Raw genomic sequence first — 14741 nt, forward strand, 5'->3', positions numbered from 1 at the left:
TGAGAGAGATGTTTCCTTTCCCACTGCGGTGGCGGAAGAGGGCCACTTATGCCGGGCTACTTCCTGTCCCGGGCGGTGCGTCACAATCCCAGACGCCAACGTCACAGGCCCCGCGGCCCCGCCCTGCAACCTGCCCGTCTTGAGCCTGCCTGAGAGTGCCGCGAGCAACGCCCAGCTCACTGCGCTCACGCGAACGTGAACATTCTCCACAGTGCCTTAATGGCGAAACACATTTTAAAAACACGTCAATCCTAACAATGTCTTCGTACTGTCCCTCTCCCAGCTTCTCACCGCTGTCCTCCTGATGTTTAGAACCGTGTCTTTTCAAATCAAATAGATGAGGCTTCAGGCGAACCATTAAGCCCCTGTGCGCCTGTTACTTCATTTGCACCTGTGCTACAGAACTGGCGCAGAGATTCAGTGTCTGTGAGCTCGCGCCACAGCATTTACCTATAACGCTGTATTGCAACTCCACCTATCTAACCTCCCCCTTGAACAGCGACCCCCAGGTGGCAGGAACTGTCATAGTCATTTCTAAGGTGACCATGTATACTGTGTGTGTGTGTGTGTGTGTGTGTGTGTGTGTGTGTGTGTGTGTGTGTGTGTGTGTGTGTGTGTGTGTGAATGCTACCACTTCACAGCTGGGTGCCCACAAGAAACTTTCCTAATGTTTCTGCACTTCAGATCCAGTGCCCATAAAATGAAGACAAGAACAACTTGTATAACAAAATACTTAAAACCACTTTTCCCACAGAACAACCATTAGCTACCACACAGGAGGCCTCAACAAATGTTCATCAAACAGGCTGCCTCCTGCTGATATCTATGCTGGATAACAACTTACCACTCATTCATTCCCTAACACTTTCATCCATTTTCTTCTACTTACTTCCTATACCGGGAAGACCTTGGCAAAACTCCTCACCCCCACAACGAGCATTAACCCGACTACACTCTCTGCTTAAGCTTATGGCTACATATGCTACAAGTAAATATATCTTACATGACAGCCACACATAACCAATCGTAAAAGGCATCAGGTAACAACAATCACACAAAAATAATGTGAATTAGTTTTGAGTGCTGTCAAGAAAAATGAAGGTGCCATAATGGGTGCCATAATGGTCCATCTTCAAAGCTCTCAAAGAAGGCAGATTTAGACCAAGACTTCAAGGATGTGTGCCGATGGGGCTTACTACACATATGGGAGGAAATATTGTTCACATCTAGTGACATGATTGTTGAGAAACAGTCACAAGGGCATCAGAAGAAAGAGCAAAAAATGAGCTCAGCAGAGGAGATCAACTTTAATGGAAAGTTGAAAAGGGACACCATGGTGACCTGAGGAGAGTGGGGAGACAGGAGGCCAGGCAGGCATGGCCTAATGGAGGCAGGGGTGGAAGGGCTTAAGTAAGGTAATGCTTGCAGAACAGGGTCACTGTGAGCTCAAATGTTCATATGGTGGGAGACAGGGTGTCACACGTAGCTCCAGGGCTCAAAGACTTTCAGGAGTTTCTGATGCCACGGGTCAGGAATCTGTTCTTTAAGACCTCTGCCCCACGGAATAGGGACCTATCACCTGGGAGTGCAGTGGGGGTAGGGTTGGAGACTGGGCTTTCACATTTAGATTAAGATTCTAGGCTGGAGACTGAGCTGGAGAATTTCAGGACGGTCCCCTGGGGGAAGGGCAGTCAGTGGGCCAAGCCATGGGAACAATATTGTTTTATGAGAACAAAGCAGATTTTCATCAATGAGTGTGCTTGAAAATTTAAAGAACAGTGTGGCCAAGACAGCTAAAACCCCTAAGTTTCTGTAAGGGTTTTAGCTCACTCTTTTGAGACTGCCACTTATACAAGTGAATTCCAGAATTTTCAACAGTCCTAACTTCAGAACACTAGGAAGGCGAATACAAATTAAACCTCCTTTCACCATGACACCCCCCCCCCCCCATCTCTCACCTTCTCTCCTTAAGGGCTCTAATTTACATCACGCAGTCTGTGCCCTCTGTTGCTCTCAGAGACTAATGGGTTAAACCCTAGCTCAGCCACCCGTTTCCTACTCTAGTTCTTCCTGTGGATGCTTTCCCACTGCCAAAAAGGAAGCAGTCTTTTCTGCCTTGCTCAGTGCTACTGCTGCTCTCACTTTCACTGAGGAAAGTCCTTAAATTTCTCTGCAAAACTTTTAGGACTTTACACTAAATCATACACATTTTACCTTTTTTTTTTCTCCTGGAAACTAAAAGTATTTCCCAGAAGAGTTCATTTTTCACTTCTCTAGTTGAATGTTTGCTAGAAATAACAGCCATGCAAATAGAGCTTTCTACCTCCTTCTTTCTGTGCCTTTTACAAGTAAGTTTTAGCGCCACCAGAAGATACTACCTGGGTGCTGTGGAACTGTCCTGGGACTATGTACAAAGTGACCTACTCAATGACCTGCATGTGGACACAAGGTAAAATCCTGTAAAGCCCAATTAAGTACTGGCCAGCATTGTGAAGATGTGACTGGTTGGAGGAACATACAGATATCAAGCAAGAATAGTTAACTGATGCTTACTTAAGCTTCTTACTCAATATTTTCAGGGAAGGTGTGCATGCATCTATGCCAATTAAAAAGAGCAAGTCCTGCTGTAACTTTAACTGAAATGTCATCGTATATATACAAATTTTAATATGATCACAATTATCTCTATGTACTTTGAAACTTACCAAATTCTGTGACCAATTGTAATAATTGTATGCTAGAGTTTTTAATGAATCATAGCTAAGTGAGAAAGATTTTTTTTTACTTATTTTGCAATGCTTAGAGATTGTTGCTTCACTTTTTACTTTATTGATTTGTTGGGAAACAAAGAAATGCTAATAATTACAGCACAAGCAAGCATTCCTGTCTGTCCCAGGATTTCACTTGTGATAGCCTTAATATTTTGCTATTTAAAATAACATTTTCTGTTTAGTTTCAGTAAATTATCTCATTCTGTTTACATAAAATTATTATAAATGACGTTTCAGTATCTAGTATCATCTCTATTATCCTCTTTACTATATTGATGGTAAATGGTTATGTTAATAGATTTACAAAATACCCTTACATTCTTGAATACAATGTACTGTTCATATGTTATTATACTTCTATGTGCAATTTTTCCTTAACCACTGTGTTCCATTAGGCACTGGTGGCTCATGGCTGTAATCCTAGCTACTCAGGAGGCTCAAATCTGAGGATCATGGTTTGAAGCCAGCCCAGGCAGGAAAGTCTATGAGACTCTTATCTGCAATTGACCACCAAAAAGACAGAAATAGAGCTATGGCTCAAGTGGTAGAGTGCCAGCTTTGAGCAAAATGCTCAGGGACAGCACCCAAGCCTTGAATTCAAGCCCCAGGACCAGCACTGTGTGCCTTAATATGTGGATTGATCTATAACTTCTTCTTTGTTGGTTTCTTTTTGAAACATAGTCTTACTATTTATCCCACCCTGGCTTGTAACTTTCTATTCTCTAGGTTGGCCTCAAACTTGATCCTTGTGCCTCAGCCTCCTGAGTGCTCAGGTTACAGGAATGAACCACTATGCCAAGCTCTATAGTTTTATTTTGTACTATGTTTATTGAGTTTAGTATTAAATATTGGTTAGATTTATTAAATAAATTAATGAATATTCCATTCTCTTCTATTGCCTAAAGCAGTTCAAACAGTATTACAATCATCTATTATTTAAAAGTTTGATAAGACTCGCATGAATCCACTTGGTACTGGTGACATTTGCAATCTCCTCTCCAGCTTTTATTTTTCAATTTTGTTGTCACAGTGTTGTACAACATGCCTTGATGATTCTTTCCTCCACATTGTCCCTAGGTTTGTGTACTTTCTCAGTACTAAATTCTTGTATCTTTGTTATCTTTTTTCTGTGATTAAGTTTGCCAAGGATTTGTCTATTTTGTTGTTGATAGGAATCTTTCCAAATAATACACTTTTTGTTTGTTTTTCCTAGATATTTAAAACTATTGATTTTTAGATTTAATACTTACTGACTATGGCTTTCTTATGGCTCACTGCACTTTTTTCAATACATAGGAAAAAGTAGTATGTTTTTTTCTTTTTATTTGTTGTTTTTTATACTGAAAGTATTTAAAGCTATTTGCCATTCTCTGAGAACACCATTTCTGTATTCTATAGCATTTGGTGTGATTTTCTTTTTTATTGAGCAGAGAAGAAAAGAATGATTGATTGATTAACTATGCTGTTTTATTGGCAAACAATGCACATTAATTTCTTTTTTGTTCATTTACTTTATTGTTATTATAGAGATAATGTACGGAGGGATTACATTTACATGAGTCAGGTAAAGAGTACATTTCCTTTTGTACAGTGTCTTCTGTTCCCTCTTTCTCTCCCAGTCCCTCCCTCTCATCTCCACCCACAAGTTTTACAGTTCACTTTAACCAGTGTCTAGTGAGCTCCATTGCTGAACTTTCCACCCTTTTTACCCCAAGTTCTGTACTCCCCCACCCGCCTGAAGATATACACTTGAACACACCATACATAAGGTAAATAAGACAGAATCATTATAAAATAAGCATTTTAAAATAAATTTGAATCCCTTCCTCACACAATACATAAAAAGTAACTCAAAGCAGATCAGTGACTTTAATATAGGTACTAAATGTACAGTTCTTTGAGGAAAATATGGGTAAAATTTTTGTGAGTTAGACTTGGTAATGACTTATTTACATATAATATCAAAAGTAACCAAAAGGGAATCAAAAGTAACCAAAGGGGAAAATTGTACTTCGTGAAGTCAATTGGACTTTATCAAAATGAAAATTTTTGTGCTTCAAAAGATACCATCAGGGCCAGGCACTGATAGCTGATGCATTGATAAAAGAAGACTAAAATAAAAAGAAAGAGAGGGGGGGGATGGAGGGAGGGTGGGAGGGAGGAAGGAAGGAAGGAAGAAAGAAAGAGAGAGAGAGAGAGAAAGAAAGAAAGAAAGAAAGAAAGAAAGAAAGAAAGAAAGAAAGAAAGAAAGAAAGAAAGAAAGAAAGAAAGAAAGGAGAGAAAGGAAGGAGAGAAAGGAAGGAAGACAGAGAGAAAAAAATGTCTTTTTTGGGGGGGGAGGGTCGGGTCGTGGGGCCTGAACTCTGGGCCTGGGCGCTGTCCCTCAGCTCTTCAGCTCAAGGCGAACACTACACCACTTGAGCCACAGTGCCACTTCTGGCTTTTTTCTTTTTGCTTATGTGGTGCTGAGGAATCGAACCCAGGGCCTCAGACATGCAAGGCAAGTGCTCTACCACTGAGCCATCTTCCCAGCCCCGAGAAAAATGTCTTTTGTTTCCATGTCTTATAGTTCATTTCAGTATATATGTTATTTTATATAAATATGAAGAGGCACTTAGGCCTTGTGCCTTTGCATTTCCTCTCTTAAGACTATCCTCTTTTGGCCTTACTGTGTATGAGTACCTAGAATCCTGTATAATTTATCATATTCCAGTGTATTTTAGATCTAATTTCCGCATATCAGAGGGAACATGTGCAGTTTGTCTCTCTGAGCTTGGCTTACCTCACTTAACATGATTTGGTCTAGCTCCATCCATTTCCCTGCAAATGGCATTATTTTATTTTATTTTATTTTTTTTGTTGGTCGTGGGGCTTGAACTCTGGGCCTGGGTGCTGTCCCTCAGCTCTTCAGCTCAAGGCTAGCGCTCTACCACTTGAGCTACAGCGCCACTTCCGGTTTTCTGGTGGTTTATTGGAGATAGGAGTCTCACGGTCTCTCCTGCCCGGGCTGGCTTTGAACCACGATCCTCAGATCTCAGCCTCCTGAGTAGCTAGGATGACAGGCATGAGCCACCAGCGCCCGGCTATTTTATTCTTTCTAATGGCTGTGTAAAATTCCACTGTGTATAGGTACCACATTTTTGATCCACTCATCTACTTAATATTCTTTTTTTATATAAGAAATCCCACTGTTCACCATTGGATAAAATATATAAAGGTTTATGTATTGCACCTTCATTCCTTTTCATGGCTGAATAAATATGCCACTGAATATACACATTTGGACTATTCTGGGTAATGCGCCTAAGAATATTCATAATGCAAATCTTTGTGTGGATGTGTGCTTTCATTTGTACTTACAAGTAGAGTTTCTTGCTCAGGCTGGCTCTCTACCACTTGAGTCACTCCAGTTGGTTAGGAGTAGAGTTTCTATGTCATATGGTCATTCTAAATTTAACTTTGTGAGGGACTGCCAAGCTGTTTTGCTAAGCAGCCACTCCATTTTACATGCCTGTTAGGAGTGTATGAGTATTCTAATTTTTCCACATCCACACCAACACTCGTTGTACTATGTTTTCTATTATAGCCACACTAGTAGAGATGAAATGGCATCTTATTGTTTTACATTTGCATTTATCTGAGTAATTGCATTATGTGTTCTTTCATGTACTTATTGATCATTTGTACATCTTTAGAGAAACACCTATTGAAATATTTTACTTGAGTTAAGTCTTTTAACTGGTAAAAAACAGTTGGCACATTCTATATGTAGCCTTTACATTTTCCTAATAGTATCTTTTTGTGTGAGCTGATCCTGGGGCTTGAACTCAAGGGCCTTGGTCCTGTCCCTGAGATTTATAGCTCAATGCTAGCACTCTACCACTTGAGCTACAAATCCCCTTCCTGGCTTTTTGATAATTGGAGATACAAGTCTCACAGACTTTCTTGCTGGGCTGCCCTAAAACCTCGATCCCAAGATCTCAGCCTCCTGAGCAGCAAGGATCAACGCATCAGCTGCCAGTGCCTGGCCCTGAAGCACAAAAATTTTCATTTTGATAAAGTCCAATTGACTTCATGAAGTACAGTTTTCCCCTTTGGTTACTTGTGCTTTTGATATTATATGAAACCAAATCATTACCAAGTCTAACTCACAAAGATTTTACCTACATTTTCTTCAAAGAACTTTATATATTTAGTCCCTATATTAAGGTCATTGATCTGCTTTGAGTTATTTTTCATGTATGGTGTAAGGAAGGGACCCAAATTTATTTTATAATGTATATATAGCATTCATTTGAGTACAATTAATGATCTTAGCGATTCAGATGGTCAGCAGCCTAGTATTAATTGAACAAGTAGTCATTTTTATTTTAATCTTGGTCTCAATTTTAATATTGAGACAATTATACATCATATACTGTACTTCATACTGCAGTCTCAATATAGTAGCCTAAAGCATAATAAATAATATTGTGAGTTTAAAATTGAATTTAATGAATTAACTCACTTATTATCTTTCTGTTGTATAGGAAGTCACATGTATTTACAAGGAAGAAGTTGGTAGCATTTTTATTTTAATCACATTGTTTTATAATCTAAATTATTTCATTATGATTAACAAGATAAGCTGACTCTGGACACATCCTGACAGTGATTGCTAACGTTTGAAAAAAACAGCTAAGGAAACTCAGCTTCACATTATCTGTTCCTGCAGCTGCTCAGATTCTTCTAAGAAATGGCCAGTGAATATAATAGGCTTTCTGATTGGTTTCAGATAAAACATGAAGGAACAGTTTATGTCAAGGACAATTATTACCAAACATATCTGACAAGATTTATATGCCAAATCCTAAGGGAAACACACAAACAAAAGCCCCACAAAAAACAGGAACGAGTAAAATCTGTGAATCTTGGAACATTATGTCACTTACTTGTGCCGATTATCCTGAAAGTTTAGAAAGGCATTCTCCTGTAGTGGAAATGTCTCCACTGGTAAATGTCTCAAGCTGAGGCAAAAACTTGAGGAATTGCTGGTTTCGCCCCAGCATGTGCTTACTTGTATTTCTCATACTTAGCACAGCATCTTTGTGGTTTGGTGTGTGGAGGGTAACTTGTGTTCCTCCCAGAGGTGATCTCACAGCCTTCTCCATGCAAAGCATTTGGTGCATTTATGTTTTCAGTATTTCTAAAGCAGGCCTCTCCCAATCATGTCTTCTAAACTCTTGTGGCAAATTTATAGCTGGCAGTGAAGTATTTGAAAGCAAATCGGACAAGTATTTCTAGCCAATTCTATTTCTCTGCTTTATTAAGTACTTTCATAGCTTTCAAACCACATGTAGGAATGTTAATATATGCATTTCTTCTCTTTTGTCTTTCACATATAGGAAAGTAATTGGGGGTGGGTTGGCTCCTCTGGATCAACACCTGGAAGTACAAGAATCAGGATTGTTTTGAGGGATTCATATACAATTCCCAATTTGCAGAAGAAGATAGTGTATATGTGCAGTGGGTTCAAAGAAGATCCATCGAAATGAATGATTTTTCCTTTGTTTTCAACAGATTTCCTCCTAAAATGCCAAGATCTTCTCCGCTCAACACCTCCATCATGTACAAAAAGACTGTGTTTGTAGAGTTCACAGATGGTCTTTTCAACATTACCAAGCCAAGGCCACATTGGATGGGTAATAAAAACAATACTGAATGCTAATTATAACATTGAGTATCTTATTTCCTAGCAAGGATTTTCAATCCTGAGGCTGCAGTTAAAGAGAGCAGGCAGCTGCCAAAGAGAATTTTCTTTTGGCCAGGTTTCCTTCACGTCAGGGAAATACACTGGCTAAATTTTCCATCTTCTCTGTTTGACTTCTGCATGCAGAACTTGGTCCTTGGTTTATTCCATTCTTTACATTTTCAGTTCCTAATGCCACTCACCACTGTCCCTTTCAAGGAAGACCTTACAGTCTTGAATCTTTTTTAGCTTGCTTCTGCCTTAAAGGACATAGAGGCAGTGGTCAGTTGGGGAGGAAGATTAGGAAACAGAGTTTGGAAAGTGATGAAACTGCCAACAAACCACTTTTACCTATTATTGGTTTCTGAGCCTGTCAGACTTAACTAGAAAATGGAAGTTTAATGTAAGAATGGATTGGACTTTTTAGTGCCTTAAAATGTTACAGCTTGTTAATACCTAATGGTTTATGGAAAAGACTGGTTTTTGTTAAAGCACCTAAATGGGAAATTCCACACAATGCAACTTAAAACTGTGTTTTAAGAAAAACAAAGCCACTTTATGTTTTCACCTTACTGATTCCACTTGATTCAATAAGCCTTTATATTCATCTTACACTTAAAATACCTGTGGAACACAACTATTAATTTCCCGTTAATTTTATGTGACATGGATGGATAATCACCCAGTAAAATGTCAGACTCTTAGGAATCATTCTTAATATTTCTTCTTCCCTCTGTTCCTTCCCTCCCCTCCTCTCCTGTCTGCTCTCTTCCTATTCTCCTCTCTTTCCTCCTACATCTTTTTTTCCTTCTCTCTCCTTCCTTCCTTCCCTCATCTAAGCCATCACCAGCTCTTGTGAACTATTACTACAAAAAAGGTCCAAATTGTCTTGTTTTACTTCTTCTAAAACAAAAACAAATCTAAATTAAAATGGCCTATGTTGCTACCTGCCTATAATCTTATTTTCCTGTCACTACCCTGCTCATTTGCTTTGCTTCAACCACATTAGCTAACTATGTCAAGCTTACTCTTTTTTTTATCTTTTTGCTGGTCCTGGGCACTGTCCCTGAGCTTCTTTTGCTCAAAGCTAGTACTCTACTACTTGAGCCACAGCGCCACTTCCAGCTTTTTCTGAACAGTTTATTGGAGATAAGAGTCTTATAGACTTTCCTGCCCGGGCTGGCTTTGAACCACAACCCTCAGATCTCAGCCTCCTGAGTAGCAAGGATTAAAGACGTGAGCCACCAGCACCCAGTTGAGCTTATTCTTGACTAAGAATTTTTGCATTTTTAGTTGTTTTTAATGTTCTTCCACTAGATATTTTAAAATATTGCTTCTTTTTACCTAGTCAGATATCTGTTCAAATGCCAACTCCCCTAAGACAGACTTCTTGACTTCTGTAAAGTATCCCATACCTCTTGCTTCATCATTGTCTAGCACATGATCATCTTCAATAGAATTTATAACATCTAGAAATAATCTTGTTTAGTTCTTTATATGCTTCATATGTTTAGAATATGATTTGCAAAATATCCAGTGCCTAGAAAAACTTTTTGTGCCAGTACTAGGGCTTGTACTTAACATCTAGGCACTGTCCCTGAGCTTTCCCTGCTTAAGGCTAGTGCTTTACCACTTGAGCCACAGCTCTATTTCTAACTTTTTGGTGGTTCATTGGAAATAAGAGTCTCACAGACTTTCCTGCCCAGGCTGTCTTTGAACCATGATCCTCATGATCTTAACCTCTTGAGTAGCTAGGATTACAGCGATGTCACTCCACTGATGCTTGGTTAGAAAAATTCTTATAGACTATAGGAACTTAAATTACTGGTTGAATTATGAATGTACTAAACAAATTTCCAGAAATAAGTCCTCAGAACAATCATGTAACTGAGGTGGTATTAGCAACAAGCATAAGCAATTTTTTAGCAATAGTCCAGGGGCATGCTCCATTGTGAATATGACATTTACTTTTGTAAAAACCAGTTTTCTGATGTGCCATCCTCCAAAGAGCCTTTCAGGGACTTTTTGTTCTTATAGGTCTGCTGGGTCCTACCATCTGGGCTGAAGTTTATGACACTGTGGTTATTACACTTAAGAACATGGCTTCTCATCCTGTCAGTCTTCAAGCTGTTGGTGTATCATACTGGAAAGCTTCTGAGGGTAAGTCAAAGGCCTTTCTCTTTTCTTGTTGTCTTAAAGATACAAAGCTGAGATGCATATGCTTGGTGATGGTGACCTACTCTACTTTTGGTTTAGGTAACAAAATACCTGACTATAGTGCTATAGTAATAAGTTTATTTATCTCTTATTTCTGAGGGTCTAAAAGTGTGACTCTAGCATCTACTTCCTTCCTTCCTTCCTTCCTTCCTTCCTTCCTTCCTTCCTTCCTTCCTTCCTTTCTTTTTCTTGGTCGATTTGGGGGCTTGAACTCTGGGCCTGGGCGCTGTCCCTCAGCTCTTCAGCTCAAGGAGAGCGCTGCTCTACCACTTGAGCGACAGCACCACTTCCGGTTTTCTAGTGGTTTATGGGAAATAAGAGTCTCACAGGGACTTTTCTGTCCTGACTGGCTTTGAACTGCAATTGTTACCCTTAGCCTCCTGAGTAGCTAGGATTACAGGCATGAGCCACTGACACCTGGCCTAGCATCTACTTTTGGTGAGCAGATAGAATAACAGGTGACCATGAGCTGAAGCCTCTGAAACTGGGAGATAAAACTAACCTTTCAGGATGGGATGTAGCTCAGTGGCAAAGCATTTGCCTAGCAAGTGCAAGGTCCTGGGTTCTAATCCCAGTACCAAAAAAGAAAAAGACAAAAAACCTAACCTTTCTTCTTTGTAAGTTAGCTGTCTTGTTTATTTTGTTACAATAACAGAAAGTTTATTAACTTACCCTACTTCTTAAAGGTTCACATGTTTTAAAACCAGTATCTCAAGAGCCAGGCCTCCAGTACAAGACCTTTGAGAAACAAAACAGTGGCACATCTGTAATTGGATTGATTCTGTTGAATATAAATGTAATCCAAGTTGGACCTGGAAGTATGGTTTAAATGGCAGAAAACTATTCATGAGTGAAAGAGCCAGTGAGAGTTTGAGGCCGAGTTCAAGCATGTGTGTGTGCGCGCACGTAGGCATGCAGGCACGCACACACACACAATTATGGAAAGTCAGTAACTGATGGAATGAGGTTCCAAACCTAGGCTCATTAACTCTAGAACTTATGCTGTAAACTACTATACTACTGTGCAATGTTGCATATAGATAATGTTGAATTTTGCTTATAAAACTAGAAAATCCATGGAGCCAACTGAGTATGGCTGGGTTCATGGATTCAGATGATGGCTTTAGCATCATGGCTGTTTTTTCTCCACTATCTCAGCTCCACATTCCTTCTTTTTGCTTTCATTTTCAGGCTGACTTTTCTAAGATGATGACATATATGACCACTGGAAGTTCAAGGCTTGCCTTGTTTTTTTTTTTTTTTTGCAATTTTTTTTTATTGTGATTGATTACATAAATTTCAGAAATTGCACAGTATTGTGGGATAGTGATAGTTAAAGTCACAAACACATTCTAACCTTCATGGGGCAAACTGTCTTTATTGTGGTCTATAAAGTTTATGAGTTCTGAGACTGGGAAGGTAGCTCAGTGGTAGAGTGCTTGTCTTGCATGCATGAGGCCCTGGGTTCTATTCCTCAGTACCACACAAGCAGAAAAAAAGCCAGAAGTGGTGCTGTGGCTCAAGTGGTAGAGCGCTAGCCTTGAGCTGAAGAGCTGAGGGACAGCACCCAGGCCCAGAGTTCAGGCCTCATGACTGACAATAAATAAATAAATAAATAAATAAATAAATAAATAAATAAATAAATAAAGGTTATGAGTTCTGTGAGCTTTGAAAATAGTTATTTCTTCCACATTGGATGATATGTACATTTCTTTCCTTTTGCTTAGTGTCAGCTGTTCCCTCTTTTTTATATAAATTTAATTTTGTTAAGCTTCACACATCTTCTCGGTCTTGGGCCTGAACACTTCCAACTTTTTCTGCTTTTGTGGTGCTGAGCAATGGAACACAGGGCCTCATGCAAGCAAGGAAAGCACTTTACCACTGAGCCATCTTCCCAGCCCAGCTGTTCCCTCTTTCCCACTCATTCCCTCCCTCCCATTGCTACCATTGAGTTGCTTAGTTTGTTTTGATCAATGGCCAGTGGCTTGCCTTGTTTTTACAGACAATGATCCAAAGGTGGAAAGGAAGTTTATTCTTTTTTTGGAAGTTTATTCTTAATGTTGAGTGGTATGGAAGTATTAGAAATAGGAAAGAAACATAAGTCTTACTTAATCTACCCCAGAAAAAGGTCCTGTCCTATATACAGAGAGAGATTCTCTTATCAGAAAGAAGAGGGAAGAAACATGCCAGGAATCCTGAAATATCTCTACAAGCTGATCTTGAGAATTGCAAGAACTTGGACAGCAAAAAGGGTGCATGAGGATGTTTCCTTGGCATGAAGACCAGATATATAACAAAAGAGCCTACTGGTTCATGGATTCTACATTTCCACATTCCAAGTGAAATAGCTAATCTAATTCAACCAGCAGACACTAGCCACGGTCTATATTGCACAGTTCAATATGGCACCCACAAACCACTTGAAATGTGGTAAATTATAGTTAAGACGCTGTAAAATACATACTACATCTGAAAGGCTTGGCAAAAAAAGAATGCAAAATCCTCTACTCTTTGTTTATGGATATGTGTTGAAATTACAATCTTTTGGTACAATGGATTAAATGAAATACATTAGTGGAAATAATGTCCACACTTTCCTTCACTTTGGTTAATTTGGCAACCAGAAAATTTTAAATTGCACATGTGCTCATGTTATATTTCTATAGGATAGCATTCAACTTGACAGATGTGACAAAATCTCATCTATCATATATGAAGTGGCTCATCTCAGATCTGAATAGACAAAGTTTTTCATCCAATAACTGGAGTGCCTCCAAGGTTTTCATTAGGTACTCAGAGTCTCAGTCAGGAAAAGATGGAGGAATAGGTCAGTCCTTGAGACTGTATTGGTATTAATTAATTATGCCATCATGACATATAAACCTCCCTCTTAAATGTGGCCTTGTCAAAGGATTCATTTGGAGACCTAGTAGAAAACAACTTCATGAAATTAGGAGCATCATAATTTTATTCTAAGCCCTGAATTTGGATTATGTCCTCTCTTTTCCCATGTGGAACAAGTCCAATAACCTTTCCTATTCACATAAACTTCCCAGGAAGGCTCAAGTCTAATAGTATGTAGGTAAAAAAAGAATTTTCTTTCTGTTTCTTAGTGACTTTCCAGACGTTCTTTCACCCACATATTTCTCAATATGGATGCTTTTATGAGATAAGAGCTACCTAGCAGAAGTCTCAGTAATTCTAATTCTTATATGCACAGTGGGCCTAGAAAGGAACATTTTATTCCTTCTTGCTTTAGGAGCTGAATATGATGATCAGACAAGCCAGAGGGAAAAAGAAGATGATAAAGTCTTTCCTGGTGAGAGCCATACCTATGTCTGGCAGGTCCTGAAAGAAAATGGTCCAATGGCATCTGACCCACCATGTCTCACCTACTCGTATCTTTCCCATGTGGACCTGGTAAAAGACCTGAATTCAGGCCTCATTGGAGCTCTGCTGGTGTGTAGGGAAGGTAAGGCTTACAAAGGATAGGACTGATACAGATAGGTAAGTATAAACACCTGACCTTGTGTTATTTATTTCTTCTGGAAAAAGTGCTTCTTTCCCCTAGCATTATGTCTATGGAAAAGAAAACAATCCATTTTCTGAGAAAAGCATATCCATCCTATGTAACACCAATAAATGTAAGCCAGGCTCAGAGCAGACAACATTCAGAATTAGGTCGCTGTTTTCAAAGAACTGCTATTTCCACTTCAAATCTGTGGGCTATCTCTATAATGTTTCTACTATCCTTTACCTTTTACAAATATTGAGCTAGTTTCCTTGGAAGTTCCATGGAGGTAAACATACCTTTCAGTAACATAGGGTCATTTGTTATTTGTAAGCCAAATCTACATAAAAATTGGAGAAAAGAAACCATTTATTTGTACTGATAACTTGTTATTCTAAAACTAATCTTCCATTTATTTGCCTGTTTTTAATTTATTGCTTAGTAACATAATCTGAATTCAGGAAATATACTTAATGTAATTTCACTTTAATCCTATGGCAGCATCGGCTTCCCT

At 39.1% G+C, this 14741-nt stretch overlaps 1 protein-coding gene across 4 annotated transcripts in view; it reads left to right on the forward strand.

Moving 5' to 3' along the window:
• The first annotated feature begins 2110 nt into the window (after positions 1–2110).
• Positions 2111–14741, forward strand: part of F8 (coagulation factor VIII) — an 86507-nt gene continuing 73876 nt past the window's right edge. For 3 of the 4 annotated variants that reach the window (XM_070039445.1, XM_070039448.1, XM_070039446.1), the window contains exons 1-4: positions 2111–2449; positions 8331–8452; positions 10537–10659; positions 13976–14188. In XM_070039445.1, coding sequence (XP_069895546.1) covers positions 2304–2449; positions 8331–8452; positions 10537–10659; positions 13976–14188 — 604 coding nt within the window. In that variant the 5' untranslated portion in view covers positions 2111–2303. The remainder of the gene's footprint in view (positions 2450–8330; positions 8453–10536; positions 10660–13975; positions 14189–14741) is intronic. The other variant, XM_070039447.1, reaches the window with a different exon arrangement.

Source organism: Dipodomys merriami, unplaced genomic scaffold (genome assembly GCF_024711535.1).
Source record: "Dipodomys merriami isolate MVZ:Mamm:240054 unplaced genomic scaffold, mDipMer1.0.p SCAF_3, whole genome shotgun sequence".
NCBI classification, from domain to species: Eukaryota; Metazoa; Chordata; class Mammalia; order Rodentia; family Heteromyidae; genus Dipodomys; species Dipodomys merriami.